Here is a 25,116-nt window from a genome sequence, read left to right as displayed (position 1 = left end):
GCTTTTAAGCATTGCATAATGCTGTTTCCCGATCTAATGAAATTAATTTACAGTTGGGATTCAAATGTATTTATTTGAAAAGAAAAATTTTCTTTATATAAAGTTCTTAGATTGCTTGGCCTATACTCAAAGATTTTTTTTGACAATGTGACATTTAAGACTTGTAGTTACATAATATTCAGGCATAGAATATTTTCTTATAACTTCATAAAATTACATAGTGACTCAGTCCTACTGACTTGCATTTCTATTCATTTAAATACCTGTTTTGTAATTATAAAAAAAAAGTAACAAGAGACAGACTAGATCTGGAAGCATACTGATATACGAAGGCATGAGGGAGTCATCTGGAGTGCTGCTTCATAGCTAAATACATATGAAAAAGTTAAATGGGCTATATATCCTTAAAATTATGTGCACCATATTGTATATAAGTTATGCCTTAATTTAAACAGACACAGATGGGGTGCCTGGGTGGCTTAGTCGGTTAAGTGTTGGGACTCTGGCTCAGATCATGATCTCACCATGAGATCAGGCTCTGCTGTCAACATAGAGCCCCCTTAAGATCTTCTGTCCACCTCTCTCTCTTCCCCTCCCCTGATCACATGTGCTCATGCTCACTCAGTCTCTCTCTCTTAGAAATATATAAACATTAAAAAAATAAACAAAATAAACAGATACAGAAAAGAAAGAAAGAAGGAGGAATGGAAAAGAAAGGNACTCAACCCAAATATAGCCCGATGAAAAACTAATGCTTTTAAGCATTGCATAATGCTGTTTCCCGATCTAATGAAATTAATTTACAGTTGGGATTCAAATGTATTTATTTGAAAAGAAAAATTTTCTTTATATAAAGTTCTTAGATTGCTTGGCCTATACTCAAAGATTTTTTTTGACAATGTGACATTTAAGACTTGTAGTTACATAATATTCAGGCATAGAATATTTTCTTATAACTTCATAAAATTACATAGTGACTCAGTCCTACTGACTTGCATTTCTATTCATTTAAATACCTGTTCTGTAATTATAAAAAAAAAAGTAACAAGAGATAGACTAGATCTGGAAGCATACTGATATACGAAGGCATGAGGGAGTCATCTGGAGTGCTGCTTCATAGCTAAATACATATGAAAAAGTTAAATGGGCTATATATCCTTAAAATTATGTGCACCATATTGTATATAAGTTATGCCTTAATTTAAACAGACACAGATGGGGTGCCTGGGTGGCTTAGTTGGTTAAGTGTCGGGACTCTGGCTCAGATCATGATCTCACCATGAGATCAGGCTCTGCTGTCAACATAGAGCCCCCTTAAGATCTTCTGTCCACCTCTCTCTCTTCCCCTCCCCTGATCACATGTGCTCATGCTCACTCAGTCTCTCTCTCTTAGAAATATATAAACATTAAAAAAATAAACAAAATAAACAGATACAGAAAAGAAAGAAAGAAGGAGGAATGGAAAAGAAAGGAAAGGAAAGGAAAGGAAAGGAAAGGAAAGGAAAGGAAAGGAAAGGAAAGGAAAGGAAGAAAGGAATGGAAACAGATTATCATGATATGGTAAGAAGGCACAGGTTATTGAGTTTGAGGCAAAATACAGGTGAAGGTATCAAGTGGCAATTGATTACATGAATCTGGAATTCAGTCTAAAATGGAAATAAAAATTTGGGAATCATCACGGCATAGATGATACTTAAAGTCATGATGCAAAGTCCATCAACTGATGAACAGATATAGAAAATGTGATATACACACACATACACACGTATGCGCATGCGCGTGCGCGCACACACACACACATTCTTTTTGATGAAAGAATGAAATCCTGCCATTTACTGCAACATTGAAGGTATTATACTAACCAAAATCAGTCAGCCAGAGAAGACAGATATCTTATGATTTCACTTATATGTGGAATTTTAGACACTCAACAGATGAACATAGGGAAAGGGAAGGAAAAACACGATAAAAACAGAGAGGGAGGCAAACTATAACAGTCTTTTAAATACAGAAAGCAAACAGGGTTGATGGAGGGAAGTGGGTGGGGAATGAGCTAAATGGGCATTAAGGACGGCATTTGTTGGGATGAGCACTGTGTGTCATATGTAAGAGATGAATCACTGGGTTCTACTCCTGAAACCAAGATAACGCTGTATGTTAACTAACTTGAATTTAATTTTTTTTAAAAAGAAAATATGTATATTTTAAAAAGAAAGAAAATATGTATATTTCAAATTAAAGCTGATAGAATTAAAAAATAAAATCGAGATGCTACATTAGATTCCTNATGAATCTGGAATTCAGTCTAAAATGGAAATAAAAATTTGGGAATCATCACGGCATAGATGATACTTAAAGTCATGATGCAAAGTCCATCAACTGATGAACAGATATAGAAAATGTGATATACACACACATACACACGTATGCGCATGCGCGTGCGCGCACACACACACACATTCTTTTTGATGAAAGAATGAAATCCTGCCATTTACTGCAACATTGAAGGTATTATACTAACCAAAATCAGTCAGCCAGAGAAGACAGATATCTTATGATTTCACTTATATGTGGAATTTTAGACACTCAACAGATGAACATAGGGAAAGGGAAGGAAAAACACGATAAAAACAGAGAGGGAGGCAAACTATAACAGTCTTTTAAATACAGAAAGCAAACAGGGTTGATGGAGGGAAGTGGGTGGGGAATGAGCTAAATGGGCATTAAGGACGGCATTTGTTGGGATGAGCACTGTGTGTCATATGTAAGAGATGAATCACTGGGTTCTACTCCTGAAACCAAGATAACGCTGTATGTTAACTAAACTTGAATTTAATTTTTTTTAAAAAGAAAATATGTATATTTTAAAAAGAAAGAAAATATGTATATTTCAAATTAAAGCTGATAGAATTAAAAAATAAAATCGAGATGCTACATTAGATTCCTAGGGAGTAAGTGAAGTAATATGCAAAATCCCAGAATATGCTGAAGGTTGTGAAAATGAGATGTAAAGGTCCACCAAAAGTGTCAAAAACAGAAGAACGAGAAAAGATTAAAGAACATAATATGGAGTATATTATAAATGAATGCCACAGGAGACAGATTACTAACTCCTATTTTTATTTTTTTTCTATCAAGGGATGAATCTTTAAACTCTATAGTTCAGTGCGATTATCTGAAGGAAGAAAAGAATAATTAAAGCTGTGAGGAGAGAGTAACAAATCATCCAATGCTTGGGGGATATTGAAAAGTTTTTCCAAGTAATCATAGTATCACTATAAGTTAACTTTGAAAAATGATGAAGAAGGAGAACAATATAAGCTGACTGACATGACAAATGCAAGGGACAGAAAAATAAAATCTTGAAAGCTTGAGGCTAACCTCTTGGAAATTCTTATTATTTAAAAATTTTTTCTTTTATATTTAGCATCTTGAACCATGGTTTCACATATAGAGTAATAAACAAATTCACATTTTTAAAAAATGTTGCAAAACTCAATATTTCTTTTTGATAGTTTATATATATAAATCAAGATTGATCTCATTTTATAAAACTATGTGTGTGTGCCCACTGTTCATATAAGTGTTCAGTAGAATTTCATTAAATTCTTATAAAAGCATGGGGACTCTTTGCAAACACTATTATAGATATTTGGATATTTGGAAATGGTTGAAAATGCTAATTAGAGGGAAAATATCAATGTCTAGTTCTCCGTACTTGTTTAGCACAAGATTCTGACCTTGACTGGGTGCTACTAATCAATGCTTCCAGTAACTTCTATGCAAGCAAGCAATTAGGCAGTTCATTGAGTCAGAAATTTATAATATAATTTTATTTCTTTGTTAAACCAAGTGAATTTGTTAAACCAAAATAAAACAATTTCAGTTGAAATGTTTGGAAAGTCCCAAAACTCCAGTGAAGGTAACCTAGATTTACTTTCTGGAGATAAGATTGGAATGTAATTATAATTTATTAAATTGCAACTTAATAAGGAAAGACGATCTAATTAAACAGGGTAGGTCAGTGTAAGGCAGTGGCCCTTAATGACTCATTCCCGCAACCAGGAGCATCAACTTTACCGGGAAGTTGTGAATTGTTTGTTGTGAGACTGACATAGATATTTCAAGAAGGATGTATTGCCAAAGAAATTCTTAATGTTTTCCTGTTCTATGTGAAAGAACACTACCTTTATCAAAAATAAAGAAAAGCATAATTGTCATCTCCACCTCTTTGGTAAACACGGAATATCCATTCTATTTCTGTAAGGAGGAATGAATAAGAGCCAACTTCCCTTTGAGACATAGTAAATACAAGGAAGGAACTTCTGGAAACATGAAAATTTAGTTGATTCTGAAGTTCTGCTCTCTTTAATACCATGTTTATTATTTTAAAACTACAAGTTGATATATTGGTTGTTTGGTGCATGTACAATTGGAGGAAAAAGTAAAAATATCTAAAAGTTTAGTGTAAAGGAACATACTACAATATATTTGGTGGAAGAACAACATTGAAATTAAAAGGCAACCATGGACATTGATATATATCAAGTTATATTTATAATGTAGCACCCATCCAGCACTATTTTTATATGTCTGGCAAGCAAGTGCTAGTCTTTCATTCAAATATATATGTATATTTATACTGAGAATCTATTATATCTCATATGTGCTGATTATTTGCATTGGGAAATCCTGACATCATGGAAAGTATAGACCTCCATCCCTTACAATGTGGGCAGATTTTATATTATTTTCCAAAGAATTCCATTACTGTAGATCATTTGNAGGAAGGAAGGAAAGGACAGAGAGAAAGAAAGAAAGAAAGAAAGAAAGAAAGAAAGAAAGAAAGAAAGAAAGAAAGAAAGAAAGAAAGAAAGAAAGAAAGAAAAGAGAGGAAGGGGAGGGAGAAAAAAGAAAGAAAAGAAAGGAAGGAAGGGGAAAAAATAAGGAAGGAAAAAAGAATAGAAAGCAAAAAGACTTTGGTTCTGGTGTAGTCTTGGGTCACTGAATCAAGGTGAGCAGGAGGTAGCTGAGACACTAAATTAATTTCAATCTCTGGTGGAATACAGAAGGTGTTAACCAATTCTGCCTATTATGAAGCCATTGGGGAGAAATGAGCATCTAAGAATCTCTAGAGAATGATGACCCACACCTGCTCCCATTCTCTGAACTCACACAGCATACAATACTTAACTATCTGAGCTGCAGTTTTTCTAAGCTTCAATAATTTTTTTGCCCAATTACCTCACAGTTTTGTTGGTATATCACAACATAATATTTCTGAACATTTCATTACAGTAAAAAAACATTATACAAACATTGGATATCATTATCATTCTGCTCAGACTACATAAGGAGCATTATTTTCTAATGTACAATTCTGAATATGAACCTTCAGTAAAAGATGACTTAGAGGGAAAGCCCCTGAAAATGATGGCTTATTATAAACTCTTGAAACAACAATAAAATAAAAATTGAGGTTGTGAGGATATGATACCATCCTTAAATATCATTAAACCCCATTACCTGAGCTATTAATTTTGAGTCTGCTAACTTGTCAAGGTCAATCACCATACACACTGCTACCAAATCATACTTCCTAGAGCATACTTATCGTTTTACCTTCTGCTTAAAAATCTTCCAACAGATGCTCTTTCCTATAAATTAAAGCATTTAGTTGAAAGGTTATGACCTTCTAAATTGGCTATAAATTCTATCTCCAACCATGTTCCTTTCCCAGAGTAGGATAATGTAACTATTTGCAAGCCCCTCGAAGAGTCCATGGTAAGAATAATTCCCCTCGCTATAGTACCCCAAGGCTATTCTAATTCATCTACAATAGGAAGGATGTGATGTTTTATTTTCCTCTTTAAGACACCAATATCACCAGTATATGGAATATACCTTGCATTTAATGCATACCTCCTGAATCCTATATATGTAGCTGATAGTCTATAAACATCCATTCTTATTCATTAGAGTATATTATTATTATTTCAAAATATTTGCTTTTATGCATTCCCTAATTAACTGCATAGATATATTAGTATTCTTTTGTTGCAAAAATAAGAAAACCCAATCCAAAATGACCTAAACTATACAGGGGATTTTCTTAATTGTATGGCTAAAAATAAAAATCAAAAGTGGGCATACTTCTGGAGCCAAAGGTTTTCAATGTCCTTAAGTCACCAGATTCATTTCTCTGCAGTCCTCTCAGTTCTGTTCCCCTCCCTGTATTGGCTTTACTGGAAGGTTATGTTGCAATCCTATTCAAAATCAATCTGTGGTTTCAAACATGGAACTAAAAGCAAGGTACTTATGTCCTCAGTGAATGGCTTTTTACACAGCAAGACAGAATGAATAAAAATGTGAGACTTAATGTCACCTTCCAGTTTCCTTAGGCCAAATTTCAAGGCATAAGAACATCTGTACCTCAAGGAGTAGTAATGTGATACAGCTTCTCACCACTACAGGCAAGGCTCAGGACTAATGGCAGACAGCCATGTAGGTTGGTGAGTGAGAAACTAAGGTTTCCCTGTCTAGTCAAAAGACAGAAAGAAATTTCACTAGTGGATGTTATCAAATGTAACAGCATGCAGCAGGCATGGGGCTGGGTGCTCTTTCTGCTGCCTCAAACTTCCCAGGAATGATAGTCATGAGGCCATGGGGACCAAGGAACAATGAGGCAATATCATCTAATTACTATTTACATATAGTCACAGCTCTTACAAAGAATAGCTTGGCATTGGCAAAGTAGGCTGTCCATGAACTTATGGCCCACCCATTCTTCTAAATTATTTTAAGAATCACATCACATTTTAAACTGCATCTGATCTTAATGATAGTTGTTAAATTATAATGAGTGTGTCAGCCTCTATTCCATTTAAGACCTAGAAATTTCAAATACTTGGGAAGGACACATTGGTTGCTCAAAGGAAAGGTGTTTCTTACTGAAGCTATACATACGAAGCAAAAAGAAGAATCATAAGAAATTTTCTGTTGTTTTTTGTTTGTTTGCTTTGCTTTGGACTCCTCATCATTTCATTCACTCAATAAGTACTTATTTAATACTTACTGTGTGTCAGGCAATGTTACCCATGATAAAAATTTATAATAAACATACAAAACTCCTTGCCCTTATATTCTAGTGGAGGGAGACAAACAATTATGAGGATAAATTAGGAAAATATGTAATACGGTTCATAGTAAAAGGCCCGAAGTTGAGTGAGCAAGGTAGAAAATACTGGAAATTGGGATCGGGGGAATAAAGGGTGGGAAGCAAATCCTGTAGGGCCTCCTGGCCTATTGTAAGAGCTGTGGCTTATTTTCAGAGTGAGACTGAAGGTGCTAGAAGAGCTACTGGGGAAGCAGCCAGCGGGTTTCAAGAGAAGAATGACATATTTTGATTCATGTTTTAACAAAATTTTCTACTGCTCTGAAGTTGGACTAAATGTGGACAGTTAGGAAGCTGTTGTAGATATTAAGGACAAGAGATGAGGATACTTAAGGCCAAAATGGGATCTGTGCAATGGTAAGAAAGTGTATGATTCTAGGTATACTTTGAATGGAAGGCTTTTCAAGATTTGCTGATAGATCTAATGTGGGAGTAAGAGAGAGAGAAGAATCAAGAGTATGAGGTTTGGAAGTGAACAACTAGAATTAGGGAATTGCTATATCATGGGTTAGAGAAGCTTCAGGATGATCATGTTTCACTGGAAAGATCAGAAGTTAAATTTTGGATAAGCTGTGTATGCCTTTAGGTAACCAAGTAGAGATGTTGAGTCGATATTTGGGTATTTGAATATGTAGGTCAAAAGAGAGCTCCAGAATGGGGTATAAAGTTGGGAATCCTCAGCATATAAATATAGATATTTAAAGACATTAGATTTGATGAAATCATGAAAGGAGTGTGAATAGGAAAGAGGAAATGTCTGAAGATAGCCCTGGGGTACTAAAACAGTAACAGTTCTGAGAAAAAAAAAATGAAGAGTGGCCTTTGAGGTATGAATTAATTGTACTTCACTAGAAGCCATGTGAAAAAAATAACAGTTTAATGATGAGAGATAAGCTGCCAGTACATCAAATAAGAGAAGAGGATCAACAACTGAGCCAATAATGCCCTTGAGAAAGGCAATTTTCATGGAGTCAAAGAGGCAAAATTAGAGGCAGTTCAACAAAGAATTGAAAAGTGTGATTATAACAGTGACAACCATGACCTTAGCTTTCCAACTACATATCCAGATAACATGTCATCCAAAAGAGGGAAAAGTAAGTAATATCATTACACTGGCATGTAAGCATTTATTCTGAGGTTCATATGAACTGGGCTAGCTTTGGTCATGTGCTTTTTTCAATCACAATGGAATAAAGCGGCTTGAGTAGTGTTCTGAATTAGTTTAGCTGAAGCTCTATGTATCTCCCCCCTCCTCCTTGTCAGGAGCCAGGTATGGGGTCATATTTCTCAGAACCACAAGAGTCCACAAGTAGATATGAGTCCTGATGGGAAGAAGGAAGGCAAACATGATGTTGGAAGGTCATCAAAACTCGTTCACTAAACTGATGTCCTTCGTAAATCTTAGCCATAACAATATAAGTATAACACAGAACTGGACGGGAATACCTACACCAAAGTGTTTGCTGATGCTTGCTTTAAGCACACATCAAAGAAAATGTGTTTCCTTTAATTCAATCAAATGAAATATATGAAGAGAATTAAGTTTTTAGTATGAAATATTTTGGACATAAATATGTACAGATGGTTATCAACAAGCTAAAATTGTTCAATTGTTCCTGAATATAAATATCAGACTTGTAGAACAACTCTTATAACACTCATTTCTTATTAAAAACTAAAGACTGTCCCTGCCCATTAAACAATTTATAACTTGAAACATGAAAATATACTTTTATTTCATTACCCACTTCTTATTAAATGTTTTATATGAATGCTTTTTTAAAAAAATTCCTGATGAGTAGATTGAGTTATAATCCTAGTAAGCAGGTAATTTGATTAAGTGTATTGATTTCACTTGGTAATGTGTCACTAGAATATCAAGTCCTATACTTTTTTTATTTTTTAAATTTTAGTTAGTTAACATACAGTACAATATTAGTTTCAGAAGTAGAATTCAGTGATTCCTTACATACAACACCCAGTGCTCATCACAAGTGCCTCCTTAATACCCATCACCCATCTAGGTCAATTCCCACCCACCTCCCTCCATCGACCCTCAGTTTGTTCTCTATCGTTAATTTTTAATTTAAAAAAAAAGTAATGAATACAAACTAGTTTCTTAACTTATTTTTTTTCTTAGTTTCTTAACAGTTTTTTTTTTANTCTGAGCTGGCAGTCAGCACAGAGCCTGACGCGGGGCTCGAACCCACGAACTGCGAGATCATGACCCAAGCGAAAGTCGGACGCTTAACCAACTAAGCCACCCAGGCGCCCCATTTTTTTCTTAGTTTCTTAACTGCATAAACACAAATTTTTCCCAAGTCACTAAGAAAACATGAAAATTCCTTATAGTTTATTTTCCAGAACATATGATATCTGTTTGCCTTAATCTTTCCTATACATGTTATCCAGGACATTCTGGACTATGAATGAAAAGGGAGAAGTCAAAAAGATGGAAGCAGAGGAGGCAGAGAAAAGAGGAGGAAAGAGTAGAAGAGGAATCAGAGACAAGAAACAGAAAGCAGCCCAGGTTAATTTGTATAATCATTACATAAATAGATGCCTTTCCCATTCTGTACACTGCAAATCCTACCACAGCAATGTCTATATTTATTAAACTTAGCTAAAAAACACAAATAGTGGACATAGATTACTTTTTTTACTTGAATAAATAAGGTAATGAATAATAGTCACTAAATGCTTCACCAGAGTCCTTGAAAGGGGAGCAAATCATTGAAAATTTACTCTGAATCAGGCATTTTCTTATTTTTCCTATTTTAGCCTCATGATCAAATTGGGAAACAGGCCATCTTTTGGTAATCAGAAAAGTAGAAATTAGAGATTTTTAGTACCATGCCTGATTTTGTGTACCTTTTAAGTTGGAACTGGAATTTGATTCCAGTTTCCTGATGTCAAGTCCTTTAATTATTGTTTTTCCCATCATGCTGCTTCTCAAATGAGAGGAAAACCATTAGGGCGCGGGCAATACTTTTCTCTACTCCATGTCTGATTATGACAAGAAGTAGCTAGAATAAACAATGCAAAATGCCTGATTGGTGCTTACTTTCAAAAGCAAAAGTTTTGTTCTTATTACAGATTTATTTTGTACACTGATGCATTCTGATCTAACTTGGTTTCCTAATCTTTACATTGTTTTGCCCAGAAAGGCAACTTGAGATGGGAACTCTAAAGCAGCTTGTTTTAATTTTCTTAGCTGATAATTCTTATGTACAATAATAATACTAATGAATTAGATACTCATTGCATAAAATTGCTTAAATCTGAATTTCATGGTCTCAAAGGGAATTTTTTAAATTGTCAAATTTCTCTTTTTCTCTCTCTCTTTTAAATTTTAGAATGGGTTTTAACATTCAATGAGATGATAGCTTTAAAAAAAAATCCATCAAATGATTAACGTTAACCTAGAGGGAGAAAACAAGTATCTTGGGTCAGGTTTCCTAGAAGGGGAGCCAAAAAGGGGAATTCTGATTCAAGTGATTTGTTGGGAATGTTTTCAGGAGGAGAGTAAGGAAAACAGGATAGGGGAGGGATAAGCAAGAACTTGATTTCTACTGGAGACTAACTTCATTCATCATACTACAAGCACACTCTAGGCATAAATTGCATGTGAAAATTAATCCTACCTTGAAACAAGAGAAATGGCCTTTTTATAGAGGTATCATTGGCTCCTGAGTTCTCCTAAATGTTGGGAAGTGCATTACATCCTAGGGCAAGGTAAGGGCAGTTGTTCTGAAAAGAGGGCCACTGAGCCACTAACCACGCACACATAACGAACATTCAGGACAGCTGGGGGATGGGTGCACCCACTGATAAAGAGAATCTGGGCAACATCAGTGTCCACAACTTAAACAGTACCTTAACAAAAGAGGTTCTTTTCAATCATTACTGGTACAAAAGGAAATAAGGAAAGTCCCATCATTTCTGCACAATTTTATTAATGATGGTAACTAAGAACACAGCAACAACGACACTTTCACTATTTCTTTGAGTGTCTGTTTTTAATGAGTTAGGGGCAATTCATACCACAAAGAATTGCACACATGGGTTACTTGAAGCCAAAATAGAATGACGTGGGACTTTCAATTCATGGGTGGAAGACCATCTTCATCTGGAGGAAAGAGGAGGTGGGAAAACTTGCCACAAAAACATTCAGATTGGCACTGCTCATACTTCACAACTGCACAGAGCAAACTAGGATTTCACTTCCTCTTGTTCTGAGATAGCAAATCCCTCCAAGGGACTTCATAATCAATAATTTCATATCTATATATTATCAAAAGTATTTTTCTAACTTGGTAAGAAAATAATAAATATTAGGATAAACAGCAAAGGTTTATCTTATAATTAAGGAAAATTGTAAATGGCTTTGTTTGCAAGAGGATTTGAAAAAGACCAGCTAAATCCTCAAATAAGTTGAGCCATTTATGCAGGTTAACACATGGTATTCCTGGCATTTCTTATAAGCATCTTCTTTTACAGGTCTTGATAGAAATGCCCCAGGTTACTGAATAGAAACTATAAATTGAAAGACAAGTAGAATATCTGACAGTTGAAAGATCATTTAGGATTCGATTATTAAGTCACCCCAATTCAGAAAGCTTTTATTATTTCACCCCAGTCTGAAGATTTGAGGCAACAAGAAATTAAGAGACACCGGAAGAAAAATACTTATAACATTCCATCAACATGGAAAAAAGGAAGACAAGAAATGAAACCAGAATGAAAGATTAGCATGCTATTGAAGTAACATAAGTAAGCAATAATGTGCACAATTTATAAAAGGCCTTCCACAAATATTATGTTGGAAGTATTTATATGTTAACAAACCAATTCATTAATTCCCGTGGGAAGAGATAGGAATACAAATCTTGCGGTGGTATAGAAAATAAATGTAAAAAAGACTTCAATGGGCTTGCTTTTGGCTTTGTACTGACCAAATATTGTACAAAAAAGCAAATAAAGGCCCAGTCGTTAATCTCAAGGATCTTACTGTTTTAAGTGTTCTAATAGAAGAGTAAGGTAAATACAAGCCAGAGAAAGAAATTCTAACTCTGCTCAGGGAGCTTAGGGAAGATGCTACAACTAATACTTCTAGTTAGTTCCCCTGCCTGCTATGGCCATTAGCCATCCAATTCTTCCTAATCATTCAAATTAGAGCTTCCTTCAAATTGTACTTATGGGAATTCTTTTACTTTCCATGTATCTTTGTTATAAATATTACATCGAGTGTAAATCTAGACCAAGTATATCCATTATGTTTGCTCATCAGTTGGGCTTAATAGAAAACATGTATCATTTTTAAGCCATTTCTTCTACCTCTACTTTCTTATGTATAGAGTTGCTTTCCTTATAATTTCCAGCATTCTCAATCACCTTTATCAAAACTTTAATACTTAGAAATCTTAATCTCCAGTGGAAACTAAGTAGCAGCCAACTTGAACCATCTATTGTACCAAAATTCTTTATATTGGCAAATTTATGAATATATTCCTAGAAGCATGTTTTTCATGGTACATCTTTTAGTAAATCACGAAACGTGTTTACTAGCAGACTCAAATTTATCTTCAATGTCTCTGTAATAAGGCAAAAGCAGACAAACCTATGGTTAGTAATAATGTTTCAGTGTTTTATCTTTTAGGAAAAAGCTTAGATATCCAATGAGTTTAACCCAATTTATTATTTAACTTAGCAAAACTTCAATGTTTCAGGTTACCAGAGATTTTGGAAAAGTTTACCTATAAACTTTTTTTACTTATTCAAAGTATCTGCTGTTAACAATACCCATGAATACTTTATGAGACAGACAAAATAAACCATTATTTTAAGTTATCTTTGCTGATAAATTGCAATAGAAATAATATGAGCTTATTTGACCTTTCATAAAGCTTGGTAAAACAAAAGTTCTATATTTAATGTTGATAATGCTAAAGACATGGTTATTTTAATTAGGCCAACAACCTTGAATTTCAGTTTATCAAGGTTATCCTTTTCGGAGTTTTAGAATCCCCATTTTTATTTTTACAAGTGCTTGCCTTTAAACCAATTAAATAGAGCTCCTTTACAAATTAGTTTTAGCAATACCATCTGGAGCTGGAGAAAATACCTCACATTTATAACACATATGTACACATAAAAGACAAACAAGATGTAGACAAGATCTAGTCTTTGTTTTGTTACTATTTGTGGAGAGGATCTTAAAGACCCAATTTCCAAAGTTTTTCCTTTATTAAACAAATCTAAGTGCAAGATAGCATTCTAATTTAGGGATCCATTAGTTATCATCCATTTTCTGGGTCAAACATGGCCAGGTTTGTCCAAAGATACCAAATAAACGAGATAAGGCCCAGAGTGCCTACCTGTGAGTGTCAGTTTTTCCCAAAAGTTGGGGGCTCTACTGACTGAACCAAAAGGATTCCCAGTTTCTGGTTGCTTAGTCTCAATAACCAGCTTTCTTTAATTGTGTATTCAAGAAAACCAATTCAGACATGTCTAAAGAACCTCATTTGGGCCATCTGAGATTCAAGTTATCCTTAGTTATATTTTCTCATTGAAGTAAGCCCTTGCAAGAACGGGGTCCCTATGTATTGTCCAGATAGCCCCTGCCAGAGTTGCCTGTAGGTGGTTGTTAGCTTTCCTGGAGCTGCTCAGCTTTTAAAGTAGGATTCCCTATCTCTTCTAGTTTCAGCTTCGGAATAAGTTTGAATAAAATCTACCGATGGTAAGTGTAGTGGATTGAGAGGGTGCTGTTTGTGGAAGGTCACTTCTAAAGAGCTGTGGTACATTCTCTTATCTGTCTGTGTTGTCCCAATGAGGTCTAGCACTATCCAGGAGACTCAAAGCAGACATCTTCTTAACTCCTCGCCCCTTGCCTTTAGCAGATGAAGTGTTATTTCTATAGTGTTATTCTTATCTGAGCGGTTTGTGTGCTTGTTCGTCCTCTGTCTGTGAAAATGTGTCTGCTTCACTCTTGTTTCCTCTTGTGGGGATATTTTCAATCTAATATTTTATATCTACTCTGGTTCTTAGACTTCCCCCAGCTGGCAGTTAGAAACCTCTCATCTGTTTCCAGAAGGTGGCGCGATAGCTCTAGTTGGTCCTTTGTCCTTTGTCCACCAACTGTGGTCTATTTTCTCTTTGTGCTCAGTTTACTGGGCTCCCTCTCACAAGCTCACTCAGGAACAGGCACAGAAACTGGGTGGCGAGTGGAGACTAGATATGGGTTTAGCATTCAGTGCATTGAGGGCACACTTGGACCTGCTAGAGAGATCTCCAAGGTGTCATTCCCAGACATTCATGGTTCTGCTGAACACAATTCCCTTAACACCATTTGAAATTTTTATCTGTGTCTTTCCACCTGTCCTCCTCACCCTCCTCACCACCGACCTGGGCTAGAGCTCCCAACTTTCTACTCCAGGTGTTGATGGGGAGAAATACATCATCCACATCCTGTTTATCTGGGGTAGCAGCCTGTCTGGCACCACTTTGTTTTCCCCCTGCAGGAGAGATTGCCTTTGCTGGATAAATCAGCCCCCACACAGTGTTTCCTTGAGGGGCCAAATTCCTATTCCCTCCACCCTCCAGTGGTGTCTGGAGTCTCCTAGAGGAAGACTGGACTTCTGCATGTTCTTTCTTGGGCCTGAGGGCCTGTCCCAGTGTAAAAGTCATCTGATTTTTTTACCCAGCAGCAGCAAGTGGGGTCTGGGAAGTTTTGCTGGCTTGTCTGGCTCCACAGCCTTTCCAGAGGTTTGTCTGTTTTACCAGCAGCACTGGTAGATGAAATTCCTCAGTGGACTCTTGGAGTCAAGTACTAAGTTCTAAAATACCACAAAGTCACTTTTATTCAGGTATGGATGCCTACTCTGTTTTTTAAAAGGGGGATAAAAAGAGGCACCTGGGTGGCTCCGGTCATTATCTCAAGGTTTGTGGGATGGAAATCGGCCTGGGGCTTTGTGCTAACAGTGTGAAGCCTGCTTTGGATTCTCTGTCTCCCTCTTTCTCAAAAATAAGGAAACATTTTAAAAATTATAAGTAAATTATTAACTAATTAAATTTTAAAAATTTAGAAAAATACAAGAGATAAAAAGAAAACGTCTTACAGATATTGCTATCACTCCTACATATTCTTCTTTATATTCTTCATAGTATCTTGCTTAGTCTAGTGTTACTATTTAGAAAATAGTGAAATATAATAATAATCACTAGGTGCCTACAATTTTGCAAGCACTGGCTTTTTTAAATGAATGAACTTATTTAATAATAATGAACTTATTAATAATAACCCTAACTTCTCATGGTTATTAATATTATTCCATTCTACAGATAAGGAAATTGAGGCACAAAGATAATATGTCACTTGCTCAAGTTTTCTCACCTAGTAGTGGTAAAGGCAATATGAACAAGGCTGACTGCCTCCAGAGCCCACCCCCTAACATGTGGCTGCCTTTCTAGTCTAGATCAATGCAATATTGGAAGCAGATCATTTTTAATGAGAGCATGAGAAATTAGCAGTTTTCACAAAAAAAAGGTATTACATATAAAGCTCATCTTTTCCCTTTTAATTTTTATGGGAGATCTTTTCTTTCAGTAAGTTATGATAATACATTTCTAGAAAATTATTAGAACATTTTATTTCAATATGGTGGCATTTGGTAATAAAAATAAGGTAAAGATTAATTTCCTATGTTCATTAAATCTCATATTGGAAGGTATGATTAAATTAATAATGGAACATAATGGGATTTTATAACATGTATTATATGTCTTAGACTACATAAAGGCAATTTACTAAACGCTGAGTGATCAGTTTGAGATCCCATGGAATGTTACTGAGAAAAAAGAAATACATAAATCTCTACCTTAGCTAAATAGTGTTACACTCTATAGACCATTGTGGTAAAACATAACCCCTCCTAACCCATTATTATGAACATTGTTAAACCTCATTATAAGAAAACAGCAATTATTAACAAAGTTCCTCTTTAGAATTAAATAATGGCTTATTTAGTACTGAAGCAGATGATAAGATCTTTTAGGATGTTTTTTCCAAATACATTACTACCACCTTGCAGAACCAAACAGAAAAAAGAGGCACTTGGTGTTCTCTCTATATGTATATTGCTGTGCTAAGATCAAAGTATGTTCATTCCTTTTTGGGCATAAAATATCTTATTTTTCCCATCTGCTTATCTCAGTTAAAACATTTGCTGCCTTATTTAATAAAAAGAGCTATTCCTTTTACTAAAAGGAAAACCTTTAGTAACCTTTAATTTTATTCTCAACTTTACAATTAGTAGATGGGAGTATAAATTATTAGGATTTAAAAATTTTTCTCAGCATTGCTTTAGTCCAATATGCCTGCCAAATAACTCATAAGAGAGATCATGCATGGAATAGTGTGTTTAGGGGCACCCAGATGGCTCAGTCTGTTGAACATCCCACTCTTGGTTTTGGCTCAGGTCATGATGTCATGGGTCATGAGCTCAAGCCTGGCTTGGGCCCCGTGCTGCTGGTGCAAAAGGAGCCTGCTTGAGATTCTTTCTTTCCTTCTCTCTCTGCTCCTCCCCCTCCTTCTCTCTCTGTCTCAAAATAAATGAATAAAAAGTTAAAAAAAAAAGAGTAGTGTGTTTATATTTGGCAAAACACTTTTTAATAGGAGTTATAGATAAATGAGTGCATTCAGAACAAAGCTACTAGGGTAACGAGAATATTCAAAACTACAAAACTACATTGTATGTAAATTGATGGAAGGAGGCTGGCCGTCCAACTTTTAAGACAGGAACCCTAACAGGACAATGATAGACAACTTTAATTGTTAATGGTCACAAAAAAGAATTAAAACAAACTTGAATGGGAAAAAACAAATTTAAAGGTGTTCAAGAAATAGTTTTTAAAATAAAAGAGGAAACTATTAAAAAGTGCCCCTTGGCAAATATTTAGTAACATAGTAATAACAGTAGAGAATTATCTGAAATACAAATGGAATGGTAATCCATCACTCTTTAGAAGTATTCATTATTACTACTTTGCTGAATAACCTTGCATATCTGTGACTTGCTTTTTTTAGCAGTATATTAAAGATTATTATGACCAAAAGAAGTTTTTAGAAACAAGTGATTATTTTTAATCTATGCAGAGAAAAAATTTTAATAATTTCTTTGGATTTGAATGTTGTTGACACCCAGGGTCACATTATTTGCAGGTGTACATAGTGAGTCTATTTCTCTGTGCATCATGCTGTGCTCACAGGTACAGCATCTGTCATCGTTCAAGGCTATTATAATATCATTGGCTACACTCCCTATGCTGTGCCTNCAGAGAGAGAGGGAGACACAGAATCTGAAGCAGTCTCCAGGCTCCGAGTTGCCAGCACAATTAGCACAGGCCTGACACAGTCCTCAAACCCAAGAACCAAGAGATCATGACCTGAGCCGAAATCCAATGCTTAACCAAGTGAGCTACCCAGACACCCTGAAAAAATTTTAAACTAGCTTCCTGGGACACCTGGGTGGCTTAGCTGGTTAAGCTTCTGACTTCGGCTCAGGTCATGATCTCATGGTTCGTGAGTTCGAGCCCCACATCAGGCTTTATGCTGCCAGCTCAGAGCCTGGAGCCTGTTTCAGATTCTATGTCTCCCTCTCTCTCTGCCCCTCCCCCACTCGCACTCTGTCTCTCTCTCTCTCTCTCAAAAATAAATAAACATTAAAAATTTTTTAAAAATCTAGCTTCCTTACAGTTAGAGTTGGTCATCAGTGATATGAGTTATTACAGGTTAAAGTTTTACTTTTCCTAAGGAGAATGGGCTCAAGGGTCCATGAGGTACAAGTACAAACATTGGCTTTGTCACTAAGTAGTTTTGTGGCCTTCAGTTCACCAGTGACTTAACTCAGAGCTCCTTTTTCCTTATCTATAAAGAGGTGGTAGCAATATATTTCTGGCAGAGATTTTCTAAAGAGTATATATGATAGGCTATGTTAAGAACCTAGCCTGGTTCATAGGACATAATAGATTCCAACTGAAAGCAAATTTATTTGATAAAGAATTAAGAAATATTATGTGATATGCCAGTCCCCAAAATTCTTAGGAACCTTACAAAGGTCTCTCTTCTGCTCGCACACCTTTGGTATACTGTAAAGGCAATGGAACACCATTTCCTTTTTGCATGTATATTTAAGTCCTACCAATCTACCTTGTAATTGTCGTAGTGGCTCCAATCTTCAGAAATCTCTCTCTCCTTTTTCTGAGCTTCTGTGACTCTTGTTGTGTATTCCATTCACATGGCACAACCTTGTATTCCTTAGTGGTGTCACTGATTCTGTCCCTAGAATAATCTATTGCCAGTGGAAACATTGGGAAAATCATGAAGACCCCATATACAAGAGGAAAGCCATATGGAGATATCCCCCATCATTGTGATAATGAGCTTTGCAGTATTTAACATCCATTCTGAATCTTTATGTGGAGATGTCTACCTCACAAAGGAGTACAGTCTCAGAATCTGCCCTGAGATATGTATTTCTCCCTTCTGCTTCTGAATCCTTTTTCCTACTTCAGGCATTTTGATCTTGGCAATGATAACAGAACTAAAACTGAAATGGTAAGTTCAGCTGCCATTTGAGACTGGTGGTGACGAAAATAAGGCAGGCACTGAGGTAGCCATGCGGAGCAAAGTTAAACCAAAGTAGAGATGAAGTTTCCCTTTAAGTACTCCTATTCTATTAGCTGCTTTTTCTCAGTTAGGGAAGGGAAAGGCAAATGTGTAGAAACTAACTGACAATACAATCTCAGATAGGGTCAGGCATCATTGGATTTGGTCCCTAAAAATAAAAGACAGGGAATGTATGAAAGAGAAAGTTGGCGGTGTTCACCCCAATGTGGCCACCTCTCTCTCTCTCTCTCTCTCTCACACACACACACACACACTGTGCCAACTACATCACTTGATTGTTCCCTCACAACTGTATTTCATGGAAAGAAAGGCACCTGAAAAAGAACTTTGGGCTATTTTAAGCACATATGTTGAAAGTTCCAACTAGCCTTCTATTAATCCTTAGACACTACATTCACACATAAATATATATACCAGAGCCTCTGCTAGTATAGCATACTATTCCTTTTTATGATTTGTTAAATGGAGTGTGAGCTCGATTTGGGTACCCTGTTTGCTACCCTTGCCCCTTTGCACAATCCACTCTGAACACATACACACATGTATACACACTGGGCTAAATGAGTAGCACCTGAGATATATTGGGAATTAAGTTTATTTCTGTTATTGTGAACCTTACTGGAACAGCATAGGGGGATTTATTTGATTTCATAAACTGTGGGTTACGTGAACTCTGTATCTGCTATGTCAGTATGTCTATTAAGTGATTTAAGACAATTACCTCGGCGGCTGGGTGGCTCAGTTGGTTAAGCGTCTGACTCTTGGTTTCGGCTCAGGCTATGATGTCATGGCTCGTGGGATTGAGCCCCGCGCTGGGCTCTGCACTGACTGTGTGGAGCTTGTTTGGGATTCTGTCTCTCTCTCTCTCTCTGCCCTTCCCTGTTTGCATACACACTTTCTGTCTCTCAAAAGAAATAAACGTGTTTAAAATTCTAAAAAAAAAAAGACTACTACCTCTTACATCTGTAGTGAGCTTTGAATAACAGAATATATAAAAAAATGGGCTTTCCCTAAGACAATATAATTTTGATAATGAATATTTTAATTCAAGGAGCAGCATTTTATTTGCCTTTTATTCCATTTAGCCAATCCCTGCGTGCATGGGGGTAAATATGCAAATTGTGCCCATTTAATCAGAAAACATGGATGTGGCACAGGAGATATGGGGAAAGCTGCATGGTTTCCTGCAAATGCCCTTCATAAATCATATAAAACATGCTTTAATGGTAATGTTTCAGCTTTAAAAGTGGTACAAAGTGGCTCCACTTAAGAACAAATGGACTGTAAAAATTTCATTGTCTCCTTTTAGATGATCTCACAAGTTTTGAAAAAATCTTCAATTGAGTATACACTCTTTCATCAACTGACTTTGATAACATCTGAAAAAAGGAAATCAGGCAGTAAAAACAGGAAATTCAGTAACTGTGGATAATTGATTCCCCAACACTATGTATTCACTCTGTTATTTGTGGCTCTTTAGATTGTCTCCAATTTTTCACTATTTCAAACATTGTTATAGTAAATATTTTCACACATGTCCTTGTAAACATGCACCAGCATTCTCTGGGACTATAATTGCTGGACAAAAGATAATTTGCATTTTCAACTTTACTGGAAATTGCCTAATTACTCTCCGAACTAGCAGAACCAGTTTACCATATTCCCAGCAACAGAGAATAGGAATTCTAGTTTCTCCATATCCTTAAAACACATGGGTTAATTGCATTTTTTAAAAATTTGCAAATATGATACTCTATTATGGTTTAAATTTCTATTCCTTTAATTATTAGTAAGGTGGCCATATTTCCATATGTTACTTGTCAATTTGGCAACTTCTCCTTAGTGTACTGCCTACTGTCATTGTCTATTTGTGGTAACCATTGGGGGGCATGTTTTTCCTTAATAATTTATTGGAGTTCTTTACATATTCTATATAGTAAGTTATGTGCTTTGAAAATACTTTCTACTTGTTTGTGGCTCACTTTTTCAATGTTTAAATGGTGTACTTTGATACAAATAATTTAAATTTTGATACATTACAATGTGTTGATTTTTTTTTCACTTTTTTCCTTTTGTGTTACTTAAGAAATGCTTTTTTCACTGAATTTGTAAGATACTCTATTTTCTTTCAAAAATGTTAAAAGTTTAACTTTTCATAGAAAGTAGTTTATTTTCACATTTCATGATGATGGTACTGATATAGGTTTGTTTTGTTTTGTTTCCAATCACTGAGCAGCCATTCTGGAGTTTCTTAATTTCAAACTCAACCCTTTAATTCTGGGAAGTTTTAAAAATTATTTCTTTGAAAAATTTCTCTCAATTTTCTGTTCTTTCTTTTTGCAAATACTCAAACATTGGGCCCCTTGATTGCTTTTCTTATTTGCTTTACTTTTTCTTTTATTTGCATTTCCTTTGCTGTCAATGTTGTTTCACTTCCTGTCTTCAACTTTATCTTCTAAAGCACCTATTGCATGTTTGAAGGTTCTACTATAATTTTTTTTAATTTCTAAAATGTTTTTTGTTCTCTCAATGTTTTCCTTAATATCTTGTGTTTCCCACCAAACTTACTGAGGTAAAACTGAGAAATAAAAATTGTATATATAAAAGGTGTATGAATTGGGGCACCTGGGTGGCTCATTTGGTTAACCATCCAACTTCAGCTCAGGTTATGATCTTATGGTTTGTGGGTTCCAGCCCCGCGTTGGGCTCTGTGCTGACAGCTCAGAGCCTGGAGCCTGCTTCAGATTCTGTGTGTGTCTCTCTCTCTGACCCTCCTCCAGTCACTCTTTCTCTCTCTCTCTCTCAAAACTAAATAAACATTAAGAAAATAAAAGTAAAAAATAAAAGTGTACAAATTAATGTTTTGATATACTATACACTGTAAAATAATTGCAACAATCATGCTAATTAACATATTCATCACCTCACATAATTACCACTTGTGTGTGTGTGTGTGTGTGTGTGTGTGTTGAGAACACTTAAGATCTACTCTCTTAGAGGTGCCTGAGTGGCTCAATTGATTAAGCATCAGACTTTGTTTCTGCTCAGGTCATGTCTCACGTTTTCATGAGTTCAAGCCCCGCAACCGGCTCTGCACTAACAGTGCAGAGCCTGCTTGGCATTCTCTCTCTCACTCTCTTTCTCTACTCCTCCCTTGCTCATATTGTCTCTGTCTCTCTCAAAATAAAGAAATAGACTTAAAAAATAAAAGACCTACTTCTTAGTAAATTTCAGGTATACATTATAGTATTGGTAACTGTATTCACAATGCTGTATATTAGATATATTATGCTATTCATATGCAAAGTTTTGCATAACTGACACTTTGTACGCCTTGACCAACATCTACTCATTTTCCCTTCCCTTCAGCCTCTCACAACCACCATTCTACCATACTTCTGTGAGTTTGACTATTTTAGAAATCACATATCAGTGAGATCATGCAATATTTATCTTTCTGTATCTGGCCTATTTCACTGTGAGTAATGCCCTTGAAGTTTGCCCATGTTGTCAGAATTTCCTTTTTTAAGACTAAATAATATTCCATTGAGCGTGTGTGTGTGTGTGTGTGTGTGTGTGTGTGTGTGTGTGTTAATGTTTATATATTTTTGAGAGAGAGAGACAGAGCATGAGTGGGGGAAGGGCAGAGAGAGAGGGAGACACATTATCTAAAACAGGCTCCAGGGTCTGAGCTGTCAGCACAGAGCCTGACACAGGGATCCAACTCACAAACTATGAGCTCATGACCTGAGCTGAAGTCAGGCTCTTAACCCACTTAGCCACCCAGGCATCTGTGTGTGTGTGTGTGTGTGTGTGTGTGTGTGTGTATCCATTTATCTGTGGATGGAGATTTAGTAGCCTGTTCTTTTTTCATTATATCTTCTCTCATCTCTCAAAGGATAATAATGATAACAGTTTAAATTTTTTTCTGATCCTTATATTGTCCTTATTACCTCTGAGTTTCTTTTCCATATATATTTTTAAATTGAGGTTTTATTTTAATTCCAATTAATTAGCATACAGTGTTATATTAATTTCAGGTGTACAATATAGTAATTCAACAGTTCCGTACTTCACCTTGTGATCATGATGGCAAGTGTGCTCCTTAATCCCCATCACATATTTAACCCATCACCTAGCCCCTCTCCTGTAGTAACCATAAGATTGTTCTCTATAATTAAGAGCCTGTTTCTTGCTTTGTCTGTATCTCCTATTTTTCCCTTTGCTTGTTTATTTTGTTTCTTAAATTCTACAAATGAGTGAAATCATGTTATTTGTCCTTGACTGACTTATTGCTTTTTTTAAAACAAAAGTTTATTTATTTTGAGATAGAAAAAGAGAGAGCACAAGGAAGGAGCAGAGAGAGGAACAGAGAATCTCAAGTAGGCTCCGCACTGTCAATTTGACATGGGGCTCTATCTTATGAACCATGAAGTCATGTCTTGAGCTGATATCAAGAGTCAGATGCTCAAGTGACTGAGCCCACTAGGCACACCTCTGACTGACTTATTTCACTTAGCTAATTACACTTTCTAGCTCCATCCATGTTGCAAATGGCAAGATTTCATTTTTTTACAGCTGAATAATATTCCATTGTGTGTGTGTGTGTGTGTATATATATATATATCACATTTTCTTTATCCATTCGTTAACCAATGTACACTTTGACCTCAAATAGCAATAGAAGACTTTATCCAATTCCCGGTGACTCTGATTGTCAATGCACATGTAAGAACAAGACATTAAAATCTGGACCAGAAGTTTGGTATAGGCAGGACTTCTTGACAGGAGAGCATATTGAGGTAATTTTGCAAGAAATCAGGTATATAATTAGAACATTGTTATCTGTTAATTTATATTGATATGTTCTTTTTTGCTGTGCAATTTATCCAGAAAGAAATCTTTCAGATCTCTGACTGAAGCACAAACCACATTCCCAGAATTTCAGAGCCTGACTAGAGGAAGGTAAACAAATGTGCAGGCATCCATTTAGTCCTTGTGTGTTTAATATAGCATTTCTCCTTCAGCTGTACTTGGTCTCCCTGAAGTATGAATACTTCTTGACTTAACCAGTCCAAAGAATAAAGCTTTGGTCTTCTATTAGGAGGAGGAAAAGGTAGTTACTTGGGTAATTAGAAACGAAGGGAGAATTCCTCTAAATAGTAGACTTTCATCCAATTTTCATTTTTCTATTCCTATCCATACTTGTAATTGCAGAAGTACTTGATGTTACCACTTCCTGAGACTTTCTGGAGTTCTACATCATGAATCAGCTGCTTCTGAGCTTTTCCGCTATTAATGTTCAAGTTTTTTCTGTTCTGCTAAATCAGTTACCTCTTATCCAATGAGTGTCCAGATTCAAAAGTTTTGATGCTTTCTCCCTTTTATATTTTCACCCAAATATTTGTGGTTTTGGGAATGGAGTGGCAATAAAAACCTGTATTCAATCTACCACACTAACTCTCCACTACTTCTTACTTGTGAAAAAAAAATAAAGTACCAATAAAAATAATCATAGTCCAAACAAATATTGTGTATGTTATTTCTGTATCTACTTGGAAAACATTTGAGCCATAATATATTTATGTCTTTAGTTCTAATATTAGAAAATTATAATCCAAAAATGCAAAATTTAATAATACATTCTGCTATGTTAACCAAATATACCCAACAAAGTACAGTAAAAAAAAAAAATGAAGTAACATTATTAGTAGTTTATCATTAGGTGACAAGGATGGTAATACTAGAAAACTATAACCAACTCAAGACATTTTTGCTACTGTACCTATATCAGTATCTTTCCCTAATATTATGGGAATTACTAATTTAAATGGGGGCATGTGCACTGTAGGAATTTGGCAATATTTACAAGCATTTCATGGCAGCCAATCTTTATAACAGAATGATGAGAGTTCTTTCAGCTTAATTTTAGCTTATTGACATAAATTTTTAAAAAAAATTTTTTACATTTATTTATTGTTGAGAGACAGAGAGAGACAGAGCACAAGTGGGGGAGGGCCAGAGAGTGAAGGAGAGACAGACTCCGAAGCAGGCTCCAGGCCCCATGCTGTCAGCACAGAGCCCGATTGAACTCACAAACTGTGAGATCATGACCTGAGCTGAAGTCAGACGCTTAACCGACTGAGCAACCCAGGCACCCAGACACAAATTTTATTGACACTTAAAACTTTCTTTCCATTGTAGTACCAAGGGAACTTTCACCATACAGAAAATCAAAGCTCTATATAATTGTTTG

The 25,116-nt window shown here is 35.7% G+C and overlaps 1 protein-coding gene across 3 annotated transcripts in view; it reads left to right on the top strand.

The window, feature by feature from the left end:
* The window catches only part of CRISP2 (cysteine rich secretory protein 2), a 40,047-nt gene extending 28,068 nt beyond the window's left edge, over positions 1-11,979 (top strand). Inside the window, exons 10-11 of one of the 3 annotated variants that reach the window (XR_013332382.1) lie at positions 9,587-9,704; positions 11,814-11,979. Coding sequence is in view for 2 of the 3 variants with exons in the window: in XM_077752828.1 (XP_077608954.1) it covers positions 9,587-9,603 (17 nt within the window). In the remaining variant the exon portion in view is untranslated. Of the gene's footprint in view, positions 1-3,138; positions 3,291-9,586; positions 9,791-11,813 lie in introns of those variants that run through there. The other 2 variants (XM_077752828.1, XM_077752829.1) reach the window with 2 other exon arrangements.
* Positions 11,980-25,116: the final 13,137 nt, after the last annotated feature.

Source organism: Crocuta crocuta, unplaced genomic scaffold (genome assembly GCF_008692635.1).
Source record: "Crocuta crocuta isolate KB4526 unplaced genomic scaffold, BGI_CrCroc_1.0 scaffold291, whole genome shotgun sequence".
NCBI classification, from domain to species: Eukaryota; Metazoa; Chordata; class Mammalia; order Carnivora; family Hyaenidae; genus Crocuta; species Crocuta crocuta.
The sequence above is the reverse complement of the archived record's forward strand: the minus strand, read 5'-3'. Positions and strand labels throughout refer to the sequence as shown.